Source organism: Seriola dumerili, unplaced genomic scaffold, assembly GCF_002260705.1.
Source record: "Seriola dumerili isolate Sdu_G_001 unplaced genomic scaffold, Sdu_1.0 BDQW01000017.1, whole genome shotgun sequence".
Classification (NCBI taxonomy): domain Eukaryota; kingdom Metazoa; phylum Chordata; class Actinopteri; order Carangiformes; family Carangidae; genus Seriola; species Seriola dumerili.
The window spans coordinates 1,175,991-1,191,679 of record NW_019174272.1 but is presented as its reverse complement, the minus strand read 5'-3'; the positions used below and the strand labels follow the sequence as shown (position 1 = coordinate 1,191,679).

The 15,689-nt window shown below is 40.4% G+C and overlaps 2 protein-coding genes across 2 annotated transcripts; both read left to right on the top strand.

The window, feature by feature from the left end:
* Window positions 1–4,101: 4,101 nt before the first annotated feature.
* riok2 (RIO kinase 2) lies at window positions 4,102–9,268 on the top strand. The gene is made up of 10 exons (XM_022755912.1): window positions 4,102–4,268; window positions 5,502–5,640; window positions 5,740–5,856; window positions 6,226–6,401; window positions 6,523–6,611; window positions 6,782–6,973; window positions 7,072–7,164; window positions 7,526–7,951; window positions 8,315–8,414; window positions 8,699–9,268. Exons 1-10 carry the CDS (start codon window positions 4,203–4,205, stop codon window positions 8,858–8,860), a joined length of 1,560 nt encoding a protein of 519 aa, XP_022611633.1. The 5' UTR covers window positions 4,102–4,202; the 3' UTR covers window positions 8,861–9,268.
* A 1,274-nt stretch (window positions 9,269–10,542) lies between these two features.
* lix1 (limb and CNS expressed 1) lies at window positions 10,543–14,330 on the top strand. Its single transcript, XM_022752452.1, has 6 exons — window positions 10,543–10,618; window positions 11,257–11,462; window positions 12,298–12,438; window positions 12,531–12,626; window positions 13,712–13,789; window positions 13,866–14,330. The coding sequence occupies exons 1-6, from the start codon at window positions 10,543–10,545 to the stop codon at window positions 14,328–14,330; spliced, it is 1,062 nt and encodes a 353-aa protein (XP_022608173.1).
* Window positions 14,331–15,689: the final 1,359 nt, after the last annotated feature.

Genomic DNA, 15,689 nt, shown 5'->3' with positions numbered 1-15,689 from the left:
AAAATTATTCCGTTTCAATACTTGACTTAAACCAGAAACAACAATGTTCTGAGACAAAAGACAGCAGTTTCAGTAATCTACCTGTGTCACAGTGCCATCTAGCTTTTAAATTAAGAATTGCACAAATATTTTTCTTCATTTAACAATTCATGACCGACTAGCTCTTCATGTTCTAAACAGTAAAATTTAGGATTTGAATGTTCTCTTTAGGCTGTGTTATAAACATGCTCATTCAACTCTGTGAGCTTTGTGGTGGTGTTGTTGTATTGTATTGTAATATGTCACTTACTTCTTTTACACTATTTGTGTATAACCTGCATGAATATGATGTATATTTTACCATCCTGGACACAGCTGTTGGAGCTGTTAATACACACTGCACACTATAGCCACTTAGCAGACTGCAGGAGCACTGAGTGGTGCAAAAACATCTATGACGCAGTGCAGAGGGTGTGAATGGTTTAGCCATTCTGGAGACCTAGCAACTCACACAGAGTTCATTTTCTCACTCTTGCTCACTCCACACTTGTCCATTTGTTGGCGAATAAACTTCTAACCTTTTGAAATAAACAAATTACTAATAAATGAGCCAATTCAGTTCTAGGTCTAAGGTAAATCACACAAAGGCCAGTAAAACACCCCAACATAATCTGTGCACATGTATGTATATGTGCATGTGCTTGGCCTCTCTTTGGACACAGGCACTTGCTGAACTGCACAATGTTAAATAAACCAGTGGAGGAATTCCACTGAGTCAACACAGCCTGTGGAAGTGGAAAGCTGTGTCTGTCTGTCTGTCTGTTTTCTGTGTGTGTGTGTGTGTGTGTGTGTGTGTGTGTGTGTGTGTGTGTGTGTGTGTGTGTGTGTGTGCGTGCGTGCATGCGTGTGTGTGTGTGTGTGTGTGTGTGTGTTGGGAGCAGGGTAGAAAGTAAACACACTCACTCTGTTTATATCCTACCTGCCCATGGAATGCACAGAATCCAGCTGCTATGGCAACAGAAACCTGCCTGTAAATCTCTGTTTAACACCACTCTTTCCCTCACACTCTCTCTCTCTCTCTCTCTCTCTCTCTCTCTCTCTCTTTCTTTCCCTCTCACTCTCTCTCTCTCTCACCCTCCCGCTCTCTCTCTCTCCCTCAGCTGACCTTCAGATTTCACTGGAACAATGGTGTGTTTCCTGTGGCATCACTTTGGATATATTGCTCTCATTTTACGATACAATACACTATATTTTATTGTCCCTGTGGAGAAACTTGTCTTGGACTCACAACAGTGATCTATCATGATTACAAGACACCGTAAAACTACACAAATGTCAATAGAGCATCCAATCAGTAAATATATACTATGTGACATATTTTCACAATATAGAACATATTCAAACATTTACACACCCACATATTTATTCACTCGCAACTCATTTCCATCCATAAGCCTTTCTCACAGCCGACATATTGACCTAATAATAGGAAAAGCAAAGGGGTTAGCCTATTAATAACATTAGAGATGGCTCTATCATATTTAAGCATCCCAGTGAGCCAGTGTGACAGTACTGCACAATAGGACCCTGAAACCAAAGCGACATGTGAAATTCAGCCATCCTTAATGTTATTGCTTACATCTGTGCTTTTTTCTACAGTGACATATCAAAATATAATGCTGCAGGGACGACGTATTTTTGTCGGCCAACCTGGAAGTTAGCATCACCCTGGTTCCCTTGACAAAAAGGCAATGGCATTTTTCCATTGGCTTGTGGATTATTGAAGAAAATAAGCTCTGTGACAAGCAAAAGTTTATGATACTTACATGATTTATTCAGCAAGATAATCTTCGCAAACCAACACCATTTTTTTTATTTTTGAATCCTTAACACAATCGTAAAAAGCTAATGATTGGCGTTGTCTGAAAAAATCATCAAACACAGAAGTTAAAAACAATTGCTGTGCTGTGGTTTCAGCTGTATGTACTCATCAAAAGATCAGTCAGGGAGAAAGTTAGAGGCCACAGAATACCTTTCTTATTTTCTCTCATGCAGAGCACAGTCTGCACATATGCAGCTCATTCACATAGATGACAGCTGCTGTGTGGACTAATTGTGCCTCTCCACCCAGGGTCCACCTCTCTGCCCCTCAGTGAACAGAGTAGATGCAAAGACAGGTGCTCTTTTGAGATAATGTCATTAAGGGGGTCTGAAAAGTCGCTAAATCTAACGACAAAGTCACTTTTTCATGTAGACCTGACAAGCTGTAGTAGACAAGCATCTGTATCAGCACTTGGCCTCAGAAGTAATGTCTATGGTTTTACCTGACGCTGCAGCCCTGTCCAGTGAAGATCACTGTGTCTCTTTCTGTTCAAAATTCCACCCTGCAAGATTTAAAACTGATCTGTTCGTCAAATACTGCAGAATATGGATATCTAGCTTATAAGACCAATTTTTATTTGATAATAATGCTGCCAATGAAGCTGTGTTAAAACAAATTCCTGTAACTTCTTCAAAATAAAACCTTATCAATAGGAAACAGGTAGGATGCTTTGATTGTGAAGAAGGATTAATATAAATGTTCATCATAGACATATTGCTCTGTTGCTTTGATTCCTTTGGTGTCACAGAAGTCTGAAGGCATTTAGACTTTTGAACAGAGTAGTTCCTGTAGGAGGATTACTGTACACAAGAAAGCAGGAAAGATTGACAGCAGATTGTAACACAGACACAGTCAGTTCATTCGCATTTACTTCAGTTTGTTGACAAGTACTTAACAGTTGAAAAGTTATTCAGTAGGTCCTACACTGCAGTTCTGTCAGCATGATGGATGGCATAAGATCACAGATAGCTCAGCAACATGTGCCAAATGTGGAAACAGACGTGCAAGAGGCCACACAAATAGAGCAAGAAAAAAAGAAAACTGCTGTCAAGTTTCTCGTTTGGCTCCTTGTTTCTCAGACAACAACAAAAGCAGGATTGGATATGGGCATATTATATACGAAGGCTATTGCGGTCTGATGATACCACAAACTCACTGACCTACAGAAAGCCCAACAAAACAACCATCCTTTAACACCAAGGTATCTCAGGATTATTAAAGGTATTCATCTGAAGGAAAGTCTGACCCACATCCCACAGGATGGATTTTCTTCAGATAAATACCTTGTCATTAGGATAGAGAGCTGAAGTACCCCACCCCAAATCCAGGTCACCCTATGTCCTGGTGCACAAGGTTACCTTGATGTGAGGCGGGACTTCATTTCTCTGCGCCACTCTTTGCTCAACACTCTGGCAGCTTGGGTTTACTCCGGGAACTCCGGTTTCTTCCCACAATTCACTTGATTAGTTTCAGTAAAGTGTTACAATAAAGTGTTCTATTTAAATTTATGTTTTCACGTTTATTTGGCCTATGTTTAACTTTTACACTAATAATAATGATATATTAAACTTATTTACATAGCACTTTTCTTAAAAAGTCACAAAGTGCTTAACAGAAAGAAAGGGGGGGAATTAAAACAAAAGAAAAATAAACACATCATAAAACAGAGGTAAGTTACACAAACATATAAATTGTTCATAGAGTGGGAAAATATAACATATCAAACATTCATAAAAGCTTTCTGATAAAAGAATGTTTTATGAAGAGTTTGAAAAGACACTAATGAGTCTGTCTGATATCAATAGGTAGACTGTTCTACAGTTTTGGGGCTCTTACAGCAAAGGCCCAGTTACCCTTAGTCACACCCAGGCACATAATAATATCATATATTATATATATTATGTAACTTGGAGCAGGGTCATTTAATGCTTCCAAGGTAATCCGTATAATTTTAAAATCACTGCGAAATGTAACAGGCTGCCAGTGTAAGTTTGCAAGTACTGGAGTAATGTGTTCATATGGATTGGTGCCAGTTACATTTTCTTGAGTTTACGGAGAGAGAGAAAAAAAATTAAAATCATGAATTGCCCACAACGCAACAAATAAAGGTGCGTTTCATAGTCTACATAGACTAAATAAAGAGGTTGGTGCATGGATGTATTAGGTTGGTGCCATGTGCTGGTACGTCGCATTGACGTCAAACGTAACCCGGAAGTGACGTAACCTCCGTTTGTCGAACTTCCGCCCTGCACATGTGTTTACTGAAAAAGTGGACAACCTAGTTGAAGAAATATTCCTATTAAGAGTCTATACACGGTAACTATTGAGCGCCGGTGGAAATATGGGGAAGCTGAATGTCGTGGTGTTGAGATATTTATCTCGAGAAGACTTCCGGGTCCTCACAGCGGTAAGTAGCGTGCTAATTGAAGTCAGTTCTACCCATAGAGCTGAGTTAGCTTGTGCTAGGCTAGCTTTGTCATTAAATAGGCAACCCTACATGTACAGTACACCTTCCCAGTGTGTCCAAACTTTTGACTGGTACTGTACATCAACAAACTTAAGAGCTCATTAGGGGGCTGTCAAACTGTTTCGTGATGATATGTCACCGTTGCAGTGGGTAGAAAGTTGTTGTCAGTGAAATCACCATATGTGTTTACACAGTGGGTATGATTATGGTGCTAACAACAGCCATTATTGTAAATTTCGTTATTGGGACATGATGGCCAAGCAGTAGTGGATATATTCAGAGTGTTAGGATCTACTATCAGTCAATAATGGAATGGATATGTTTCCTTTCACCTTAAAGGATGGGTTCACATTTTATCAAATCAATCCATGTGTCCATGTGCACATTGAAAGGGTTATTACCTCAAGTTGCAATAATCTACACTGGCCATGAAGATATCCCTTACTAAACCAATATCACTGTTAAAGATGGGGGACAAAATCCACAGTAGAGCTGTAATAGTTGATTGAGAAATCAATCAGTTAATGGACAGAAAATGTATCTGCAACTACACTGATATTCGATTGATCATTGTGAGATGTTTTTTTTAAGAAACATTTTCAAAATCGTTTCAGCTTCTCAAATGTGAATGTTTTCTGGTTTTCTTTAGTCTTCTATGATAGTACACTGAATATCTTTGGACTGTTGGTCAGACCAAACAAAGTATTTGAAGACATTAAACATAGAGTGCTTCAGGAAATTCTGATTGGTATTTTTCATGAAAACAAATAACTAATTAGTTAATCAGACTGATCAGTAATGGATATAATAATAGCTAGCAGCAGCTCTAATCCACAAACCACGTTTTGTTTAAAAATGTATTCCATAGTTCATCTGAAACTAATATGAGGCCTCAGCCATCTGTGTTAGACAAATCAAGTAGATATCTTCCAAAAAAAGACTAACTGCATTCTTACACAAAAAGTGGGCTGTGCATTTCGCTCCCCATCACTTACATTGGAATCATGTCAGGAAGTGATCTTCTCAGGGCCAGTATATTCAGGAGGAAAAAAAAAAAAAGCTAATTTCTTTCTGCTTTACAGTACTTGTAACACTGTAGGTGCAAGCAGGAATGAACTTCAACTCTCTAATGATTGTACTCTGTTTTGTTTTGTCCTGGGAATTTCCCCTCAGGTTGAGATGGGAATGAAGAATCATGAGATCGTCCCAGTGAGTCTCCTGTCATCCATCGCCAGCCTCAAACATGGCGGCTGCAATAAGATTCTCAGAGAGCTTGTCAAGCACAAACTTGTGGTCTATGAACGCGCCAAGAGTAAGAAAATGCAGTGATGCTAGCTTTGTCTCATAAGTTCAGATAGAGACGGTGCATGTGGTTTATTTTCTCAATGTGGTGTGCATATGTTGATTGCAGCTGTGCAGGGCTACAGGTTGAACTACGGAGGATATGACTACCTTGCCCTGAAGACCTTTTGCTCCAGAGAAGTGGTACTTTCAGTTGGCAACCAGATGGGAGTGGGTAAAGAGTCAGGTAAGAACAAAAAAACTCAAAAAGTACTTGAATATTTTCTATACATCCACATGATCACATTTTGTTTGTCTGTAGTGATCTGGTTGACATTAATGACATGATACAAATCCTATTGTAAATTATAAAAAGTAGGTCTAGTCCCTCAAATAAAAAGACAATTTTTACCCTTTTACCTATTTACTTGATTACCTGTAATCCTAAAGTAATAAAGTGTAAAGGCAAATATATTTAAGTGAACATAAAGAAATGAAACAGAACAAGAAATTTGTTTCAATGATTCCCAAGATGCTCATGTAAATTCATTGCCAAGATCAATCTCTCATGTGCCCATGTTCATACAAAATCTTTCTTTGTGTTTACGTCCTGTAGACATATACATTGTGGCAAGTCCAAACGGGGAGCAGTACGCGCTGAAACTTCACAGATTGGGTCGCACCTCCTTCAGGAACCTGAAGAACAAGAGAGATTACCACAAACACAGGAAGAACATGTCCTGGCTCTACCTCTCTCGACTCTCTGCCATGAAGGAGTTTGCCTACATGAAGGTAATGTAACAAATCAGAGAAAGTATGTAACTTATGTGGAACAGAAAGAAATTGTCATCAACCGATTCATAGGATTCAGTTTTGTGTGGTGCATCTTTTGAGTCATCTCCTAATTTTTCAGGCATTGTATGATCGAGGCTTTCCTGTTCCCAAACCTGTGGACTACAACAGACATGCTGTAGTGATGGAGCTCATCAATGGATATCCACTGTATGTAAACAAGCCATTCTTCCTTCTTGCTTCAAAATATTGCACAGTACACTCTTTGTGCTCTCTGTTCCTTATATAATTTGTTTGTATCGTCTCTCTCTCTCTCTCTCTCTCTCTCTCTCTCTCTCTCTCTCTCTCTCTCTCTGCCTCTCTCTGCCTCTCTCTGCCAGGTGTCAGGTGCATGAGCTACAGGATCCACCAGCCCTGTACAACGAGTTCATGGAGCTCATAGTCAAACTGGCCAATCACGGCCTGATTCATGGAGACTTTAACGAGTTCAACCTTATGCTGGATGACCAGGACCACATAACAATGATCGACTTCCCTCAAATGGTGTCCACATCACATCCTAATGCTGAATGGTTGGTGTCTCTGCCGTGAAGCTGAAAATCAATTGTTAAAGTTGATCAAACTAACAGAGGGTGTACATGTTGTTCACTTGTCCAACATTTGTTTCTAGGTATTTTGACCGAGACGTCAAATGTATCAGAGATTTCTTTGCAAAAAGGTACAATTATGAGAGTGAGCTCTTTCCAACCTTCAAAGACATCAGGTAACTTATTTTTCAACCGCAAGAAAACACTAACACACACACGCGCACACACAATGTGTATTGTGTTGGACATATACAGTATACATTTTTTAGTGTGAACATTGAATTTGCTGTCCTGTTGGCTGCTTTGTTTTATAAAATTCAATTCAATTTTTCATTTCTTACAACGCGTGTGTGTTTTGTTTTTTGTATTTTTGAGGCAGTTGCAGTGCTGGGATTTAATGGTCAATTATGTAGTATATTGTATAAATCACATTTTAAATTGAAATAGTTTTCCTTCTTTGCAGTTCATTTAAAATGCTGACTCTGAAGTGAAAACAACTCTTTAATGATCTTTTGTTGTCACTGTTTATTCCTGCAGGCGATCGTATTCCCTAGATGTTGAAGTCTCAGCCAGCGGTTTCACCAAAGATCTGGAGAAAGATGGTGAGTTGCTACATCCAGCTGGACCTGAGGGAGAGGAAGGTGATGAAGAAGAGGACAGTGACGAAGAGGCAACCGACGAGGAAGTGGAAAAAGAAGAGGAGAATGTGGACATGGAAGATTATAAACATGCAATGCTGGAACTGGAGGGCCTGAAAGTCAGCGACACACATGCAGACGGACAAGATGAGGAGGAGGAAAAGAGTGAGAAAAGGGAAGAACAGAAAGAGACTGAGACATCAACTGCGGCTAGAAGTGATGAAGAATCAGAGAAAGTCTTAGAAGAAGAGTTGAAGGAGGCAGTGGATGAGTGCCCAGAGCTGGCAGAACTTTCTGCCTCCAACAAAGAGTTCAAACCCTTCAGGTAATTGAAAGTTAACACAACCCAAATACAAAAAAAAGCACCTTTCATAAGATGATGATTTCAAGTTTGAGTACTCCACTTGCAGCTTTGATACAAGTCAACAAATAATTTTAGCTTTTTTATTTGGAGCATGACAGCTTGAAAAATTGTTAATGAATTTCAGAGACACAGAAATTTTACAAAAACATACATGGGGTCCAAACTAGTTTCAAGTGAGTGGGAAAATGCTCTCAGACTTTTGACCTCACTGTAGCATAATTTGTGTCAAATTATGCATCTATGTTAAATCCGTGAACTTCTATGCTTTGTTGTAAAAACGTGCCATAATAGCAAGAGGTTATTTCGATGTGTTTTCTCCTGCAGAGACTCAGACAGTCTTCTGCACCTGGCAGAACACAGGAGGAGGAGGACGGACAGTGAGGCCACAATGGGCAGCATAGGGAGCTGCTCTACCATACCACCAGTAAGTTAAACACACACACACACACACACACAAACAACCGTTTACACTTCAGTGCTAACATATGACTTTTTGGAAATTCCACCACACGCTGTAGCAATCCTAGTTCACAGTTTTGGGCAAAAACTGGGATGTCCTGTAGGTGCTGCTAAAGAGCGTTCACATGGTGTAGGAGTTTGTGAAAGAAGCGGAGGCAACATGTCTGCATAATGTTATCTGCCTTGCACAGACAGACAGTCTGTACATGCATCTGTAACCTGCTGTCGTCGTTCTTGTGCGTGCTGCAGGAGGTGGTCCGTCAGAAGGTGCGGAGGCAGCTCACCAAACAGCAGAAGGCAGCACAGAGGAGACGTCTGCAGAAGGGAGAGGCCAACTTGGTGACCAAATCCAGGAGGGAGAACCAAAATAACATCAAGTCTAGTATGGAGAGCGCCTCCTTCTGGGGATAAGTGGGACTGCACTGGTGGACAGACGGAATTCATGTCAACATGCTTTTTGTTTGGTTAACATGCCACGTGGTTCCTCTCGCACATCGTCCGAAGAGTTGTAAACACATGAAGGTTGGAATGGGAAAAAATCCGACAAGACTCGTTCAACAGTTCAGCTGTTCTGTACTGTTATGGAAAAATCAGAGACAGGGATGATAAAACTTTGGTCACACTGAAGTGAAAACAGTGCGATCGTTTGTATTTCTCTAGTTGGCGCTCCCACTCAGAAAATCTCCTCACTGTCAAGAATGAGGGTGAGACATTTTTCTATTTGAACTGCTATGGACGATCACGCTTTACACACTAGTCTAAAGTCTAATGTAAATACAATGAAGCGGTTTGATTGACAATTAAAGCATTTATATGTCACTGCTGAGGTGTGTTTTTTTTCATGTTCAACAGTTAAATGTGTTTCTTAGTCAAGTCGGGAACATTCTTTTAAATTGATATAAAATGATGACATATTGACTTCAACATTGCTACAAGAGACAGAAACATATAGAGTAACTTGCCATTGTCAAAGTTTCAAGTTCGTTCTCAGTCTGGCTATCGGCCTACTACTGACAGTGATTAATGTGGGTGTGGATTTAAGATGCAAACTGAATGCATCCAGGGGGAACTTTTAATTTATGCAAAACTCCCATTGTTCAAAGGTCTTCTGACTATTATGGTAGTTTGAATAGTTCACTACTTCCACCCTCCCAGCAGCCAATCAAAAAAGAAGAGTCTGACACAAGCATGTGGGAACATACATGCTCCAGAACACATCAATACATTCACCAAGAATAGATGCAGGAAAAAGACACATCCGTTCTCTCTCGCTGACATATTTCAACACAGAGTGAGATGTAAATGATGAGCGTAGAGAGCTCAGAAACCACTTCTTTTTTCAGAATTTGGTTCATTTATGTGTAAGAGGCTTTCAGAGAGCGGGTGAATTCAGACCTGAACAATGGCCATTCATATTGAAGAGGGTGAATAGAGCTCAGACCCTGGGCTCAGTGGGCTCAAATTAGTGTGTGAAGTCAAAAGTATCCCACCCCCACAGATCTTAGACACTACATGTTGGGCAGAATTGTTTCCTTTTATCCCGGATACTGATAAAAAAGATATAAAAGATGCAGCTGGTTATAAACTGGACTTCTCAGACAACGGTTCATAATTTTTGTGTCCCTGAAGATGGTACATTGTGCCGTCTGTGGTTCAACTTGGCAACTTTGTGCAGGTCTTCAACAAATCCAGCTCTGCTCAGGGATTAGCCAGCTGCAAGAACCGAGGGGAGGGGCTCAGCATTCCTCCTCTGCACCTCTGTGTGTGTGTGCATGTGTAGAAAGAGTGAGGGGCCCTCTGAGCTAATTGGCAGCGAGGGTAACAAAGGTGGTCTGCTTCAAAAGAGAAATCCTGGTGAGATGTTCACACAGGAGAAGAGAAGGAGGAGGGGAGAAAGGGAAAGTGGAAGGGCTTTCAGATTTTGAGCTTATTTCTTATGGTGTTCCCATCCTGAGCTGCAATGATGATGGTGGTTACTCGTGTCTAAGGTTGCGAGTGTCGTTCTGATGGATCCTTTTGGTGAAGCGTGTGGGAGCAGAGAAAAGTGGACTGATTGTGTTTAAGCCGGCTGTGGAAGTCAACACTGATTGAGGATGAGTAAAGTGAAAGATGAAGAGAGCATCATGTCATACCTGTCGCAGAGTGAGACTGACACCAGCCCCAAAGACTGTGAGTAACTGAAAAACAACACATAGTAGTCAATGTTAGTTTCAGCAGGAAATAGATAAATATCAGAATCATACTGTTACAACTAACCTGACAATGATGCATTAAAATAATGCACAATTAGGAAAGACGTTCACTGTTTTCTATAACTTAAAATATATAACTTTGTTACATTTCCTGTGAAGTACACTGCCTCCAACAAGTGTCAGTCAAGTTTTTCCTGCTGCCATAAACTGCACTGCAGTGAACTGTTTGGCCCACAGTGAAGGACTCGGGAAACATTAAAACCTTTTTCACAGCCAGAAAAAGCTCAAAGGGTCAAAAAACGCTGATTTGTTTAAGTTAAGGGATGTTTCCCTGTCGTCCCTGATTCTACTTAAATAAACACTGTCTGGGAATGCAGATATACAGATGTCTTTCCTGTGTATTTAGGTTAACATTTACACATTTACACATGATTTTACACGTTTTCCCCAACTAAAAAAACTTCACTTCCAAAGTGAACAGAAGACTAATCAGATTTTTTTTATGTATCAGAAGGAAATCAAGAGTCTCTGTGAGATAAATGCATGAATTTACACTCCAACACTTTATTTTCTGTCATGAATGTTTTCAGCACTGTCAGTCTTTTGTGTGTGCAGTGAATGTGGTGGCCATGCTCCATAACTTCTGGGAGCAGAAGCAGGCGAGTCAGTTAAATGGTTCACTCAATGAATCAGACGGTTCTGGTGGGGCCGCAGTCGTCCAGACAGAGAGCCTGCTGCTGTACGAGTCTGCACCTTCCCCTGGTCCGCCGTACATCTGCTATGTCACCCTTCCAGGAGGAAGCTGCTTTGGTAACTATAAGGTGTGTTCGTCATCGTCAGTGCTGTGTCAGTGCAGTTTGTAGTTAATGTAGCATGCCTGCCCTGGCTTAATGACTCAGAACAGATACTAGTTATCTATAATATTCTGTTGGAAAATATCACCAACATGCGGTGAGCGCACATACATGACCAGAGAGGAAAAGTCAGTATTTCTATGATACCTGATGCAGGTGATGTTCCTGTTCCAGTTGTAAATGTAATAAAAGCAAATCACCAATGTAATGTTTATTGCTTCAAATTAAGTATTTAATATGATATTCCAAATCTGCAACTGGCCTCAAGCAGTCCTTCCTCTTGATTTTGCTGCAGCAGCATAAAGTATACAGACCACAGAATCTAGCTTTCTTACAAATTGTTATTGTTTTGACCAAAAGCATTTTAATTTGTGCCAAGTTGTATCAACGTCCACATTCAGATGTAGGTGCTTACATGCAACACTTGGAGGACATTCAGTTGGAATAAACACACAGTCACACACACACTTTTAAAGTTGTTTTAAATTGATTCAGTTTAAATCCCATGATGCTTCTCAATGGGCTCATTGTGCCCCAGACAGTAGCCCCCAGCTCAGGGCAGGCATGTGATTGGTTATCTGTGAATGCCTCTAATGTTCTAATCTCATTGGTGATTTAAGTTCTGATCCCATGATTAGCTGTAGTGAAGTGTAAAATCATCGTAATGTTAGAGTTGCCACACATATCAGCAGACCCTGAAATTTCTGTTTGAAGCAACTACATTTCACATCTTTTCCCTCCATTTTTATGCTCTTCTAGACATTTTAACCCTTTATGTTCTTCGTGTCCTCCTCATCCTCAGGTGTGCGACACTCAGGCAGAAGCTCGGAGGGATGCGGCTCGCGTGGCTCTGATGAACTCTCTTGTGAACGAGTTGCCATGTCGACGCATTAACCCTCAGTTCATCACTCAGAGTTTGCAGCAGGCGGCCACAGAGAGTGCTGTGAGTGTGAGGCAGCACGAAAAACACATGGCAATTACACCTGAAAAGAGTGACATGAATGTTGACGTGCACTGTTGTCTGTCTCTGTAAAGGTCTCTATAGAAGATGCATGTGATTCAAGCACCAGTATAGGAACCTACAGTTTGCTCCTCCACTCCTACATGGGAAGGACAATGTTGGAGTTCCAGGTGAAACATGCAACCAAAACCTATTTTGCAAACTCTGCTTTCCTTATAGCTATGTTCATAAATCATGTGGGGATCGTGGTAATCATGTGAAAGATCTATTTAATCCAAATAATTCAGGCTCAAGGGATCTTCAATAGAGTATTCCTATTTGGATACCAAATTAAAGTGTTATAATTTTACATAATTAGGAATTATCAAGCCAAACATAACAAAAATCACAACCACTGCGTGGTAATTCCACAATACATTGTTATCATTACACCTCCTACTCCATTTTCGCCTATTTATTCCCACCCAATCTTACTCTCAGTCCGGCCCTGGCAGGGAGTCTTGGTATGAAACACCTAATATTTCTACCTTTGTGTAAATAAGCATATGTCTGCAGACGGAGGGTTATTAGAAGGGGGAAATTGGTTCATTATCATTCCTGCTAAAGCACCACTCATAGGATGGAAAGCTTCCAAGTAATACTCACACCTCCATATGTGCACACATGGACATACACAGACACTGTCATTTAATCTCACACATACAAAAGCCTGCACACACAGCATTAACCATGAGGCATACAGCCATCGGTGCTTTGTATCATTTGTACATGCAGTCAGTGCAGGAGGTGGCAAATTTGGTAGTTTGGTAGTCAAGCATAGGGCAGATGAACAGTTGGAAACAGAGTAAACAGGCCCAGCAGGTACAGCATGGACTTCGACCCCAGACAAGTTACATGTCACATTTTCCATCTGTGGCTCATTAGGTCAATTTCAGTTAATGTATAGACCCTGTCTGTTTAACACTCATGTCACTAGCTCTGAACACATGGCAGCTGTTCAGCCAGGCTGTGTTTTATAAATCAGGGCGAAACCTACCTGGTGCATAAAGATTTACAATATCTTTTCAAACCAATCATCCACAGTTTAGGTGTGAGTTCAAGAACTATCCACTTAATGTGTTATCTTTGTTAGACATATGCACACAGAGCTGGATGTCAGGGTCTGTTATTCAAGTCATTACTCATGAAGTTGCACAAGACTTTCTCTCTCGATGTGTCTCCTTCCCACCCACGTACCCTCTCTTTCCCTCTGTAGGAGATGATGACAATTTTCCAGTTGTTGCACTGGAACGGAACACTGAAAGCTCTGAGGGAAAGGCAGTGCTCTCGACAGGTACAGGTCTTGACAAAGACATATCTGACCCCTGGTTACAGCATGATGATTGAATATTTTCTTTCCTCCTTTTCAGAGTGTAATTGCCTATTACTCTCAGCGAGGTCTTGATGAGTATATGCGCAGCAGCATGGCTCTGGATTGGCTCGGACGGGAGCATAGCTCACCGGGGCGGCTCGGGGAGGAGCTGCAGGTGGCGCAGAGGGAGCTGGTGTTGGCCCGGCGTCGAGGCGTAGAGCTACGCTTCTGCAAGGAAAAGACAGAGATCCTCAGCTTGGCTCTGAGTCAAGCATACATTCACCACACACCTGAAGTCTCGAGCCAGATGTCAAGTCACACATACAAGCAGGAACAACTTCCTTTACACACGTTATACGGCAAGGGCACAGCAGTCCAGATAACCCCACCCTGCAGTCCTTCACCAACCCTTCATAAAAACACAAAGCAAACAGTCTGTCACACCTCTGGCAAACACATGGCCTCAAGCAGTCCTTCACCATGCTCACAGCAGACGTATGTGCCTTTGAATAACTTTGAATAGACTGAAGCAGGAGGTAGAGGACGCACGATAAAAGCTCTCATTTGACTCTGAATGAGCTAAAGGTCTGCCAGATGTGACATCAGCTTGGGAGAAAAATGTCAAGCATAGCCATGATCTTCAGGTTTTTTGTAATCCTAAGAGTTCTGTCAATTAACACAAAGATTGTGTTAATTTATGTATTAATAATGCTCTCACTTTATTAACACTCTTTTATGAATATAGAACTAAGAGTTAAAGTTGTGTGTAGTGTATTTGCAACTTTAAAATACAGCTTTCAAATAATTTGAATCAACTAGTAGGAAATGTAGTTATACTGTAGCAGTGACCATCTGTTTTTCTATGAAGAGCACTCTACTTTAATGCCTTACTTTTTATTAATGTTCCACTCTGTTGTCTCTCTGAGATGTATATTATGATACATACGATACCTGTAACATAGTATACAGGAATTTTAAAATGATGTATCAGCAACTCAGGGTTTCTCCCTGCCTCACTCTTCCTGTTTTCCTCCCTGTCTACCATGTCATCTGGCATGTCATTTTCCTCAATGGATACTGACTGACTGTGTGACATGTTGGGTGACGTGTTGGCTGGATGTTATGAAACAGAGTCTGTTATGAGTGTGACACATTCATTTGATAATGTTAGTAGCGAGGTATGAAATACAATCAGGTTTGTATGTATCAAGTAGATTAGAAGATGATAGGAGATGACTGGTCAGGTCAACTGCAGCTGTATCTAATAGAGTCAGCACTTATGATGTTCTTCATGATGTAATCCTAACAGGCAAAGAGTATTTGATTCTCATAGGTCTGGTTAAGGACAGGGAGTGAATGCATTTTAAAGGGAAATATTGACTTTATCATTGTAATATATACTTGTAAATAAATATTTGTTTCTGTTATTTTTTGCCTTTGCATTCATACTGTATGAACACTATTAGAGATGGTAAAGCACTTTTAAAAATGTAGTCTGTTACAGATTACATGTTTGAGAAATTAGTTACATTAATTTTAGATATGGGATACTTTTCTTGCATGCTTAGTTTCAGATAAGGCACCATTTATAAAAGGTTTATAAGCTGCAATTGATAGCTTTCTGGGGGGTTAATAAATGATTTAGAATTGCGATAGATCAATTTTAAGTCATTAAAAAGAACAACTTTGTGGTTGCCAGGTTGTGGAAAATCCAACCTCCAACACATAAAAGTTGTTTGTCTTTTTGGCTCTTTAATTCATTAGGGAGATCCCTCCAATGGACTGTTTGACCACTTACCATCTGGAAGAGATATTGTATATTTCGTGATGCAGGAAATGTGGGCCACAATCCATTTATAAACTGATTATTAACATTTACAAC

Excerpts from the sequence above, each read along its gene's own strand:
- riok2 (XM_022755912.1), top strand. The coding sequence starts at position 4,203 with ATGGGGAAGCTGAATGTCGTGGTGTTGAGATATTTATCTCGAGAAGAC. Across the intron at positions 6,974-7,071 it reads TCACATCCTAATGCTGAATG|GTATTTTGACCGAGACGTCA; the intron begins GTTGGTGTCTCT and ends ATTTGTTTCTAG. Across the intron at positions 7,165-7,525 it reads CCAACCTTCAAAGACATCAG|GCGATCGTATTCCCTAGATG; the intron begins GTAACTTATTTT and ends TTATTCCTGCAG.
- lix1 (XM_022752452.1), top strand. The coding sequence starts at position 10,543 with ATGAGTAAAGTGAAAGATGAAGAGAGCATCATGTCATACCTGTCGCAG. Across the intron at positions 11,463-12,297 it reads GCTGCTTTGGTAACTATAAG|GTGTGCGACACTCAGGCAGA; the intron begins GTGTGTTCGTCA and ends CCTCATCCTCAG. Across the intron at positions 12,439-12,530 it reads AGGCGGCCACAGAGAGTGCT|GTCTCTATAGAAGATGCATG; the intron begins GTGAGTGTGAGG and ends GTCTCTGTAAAG.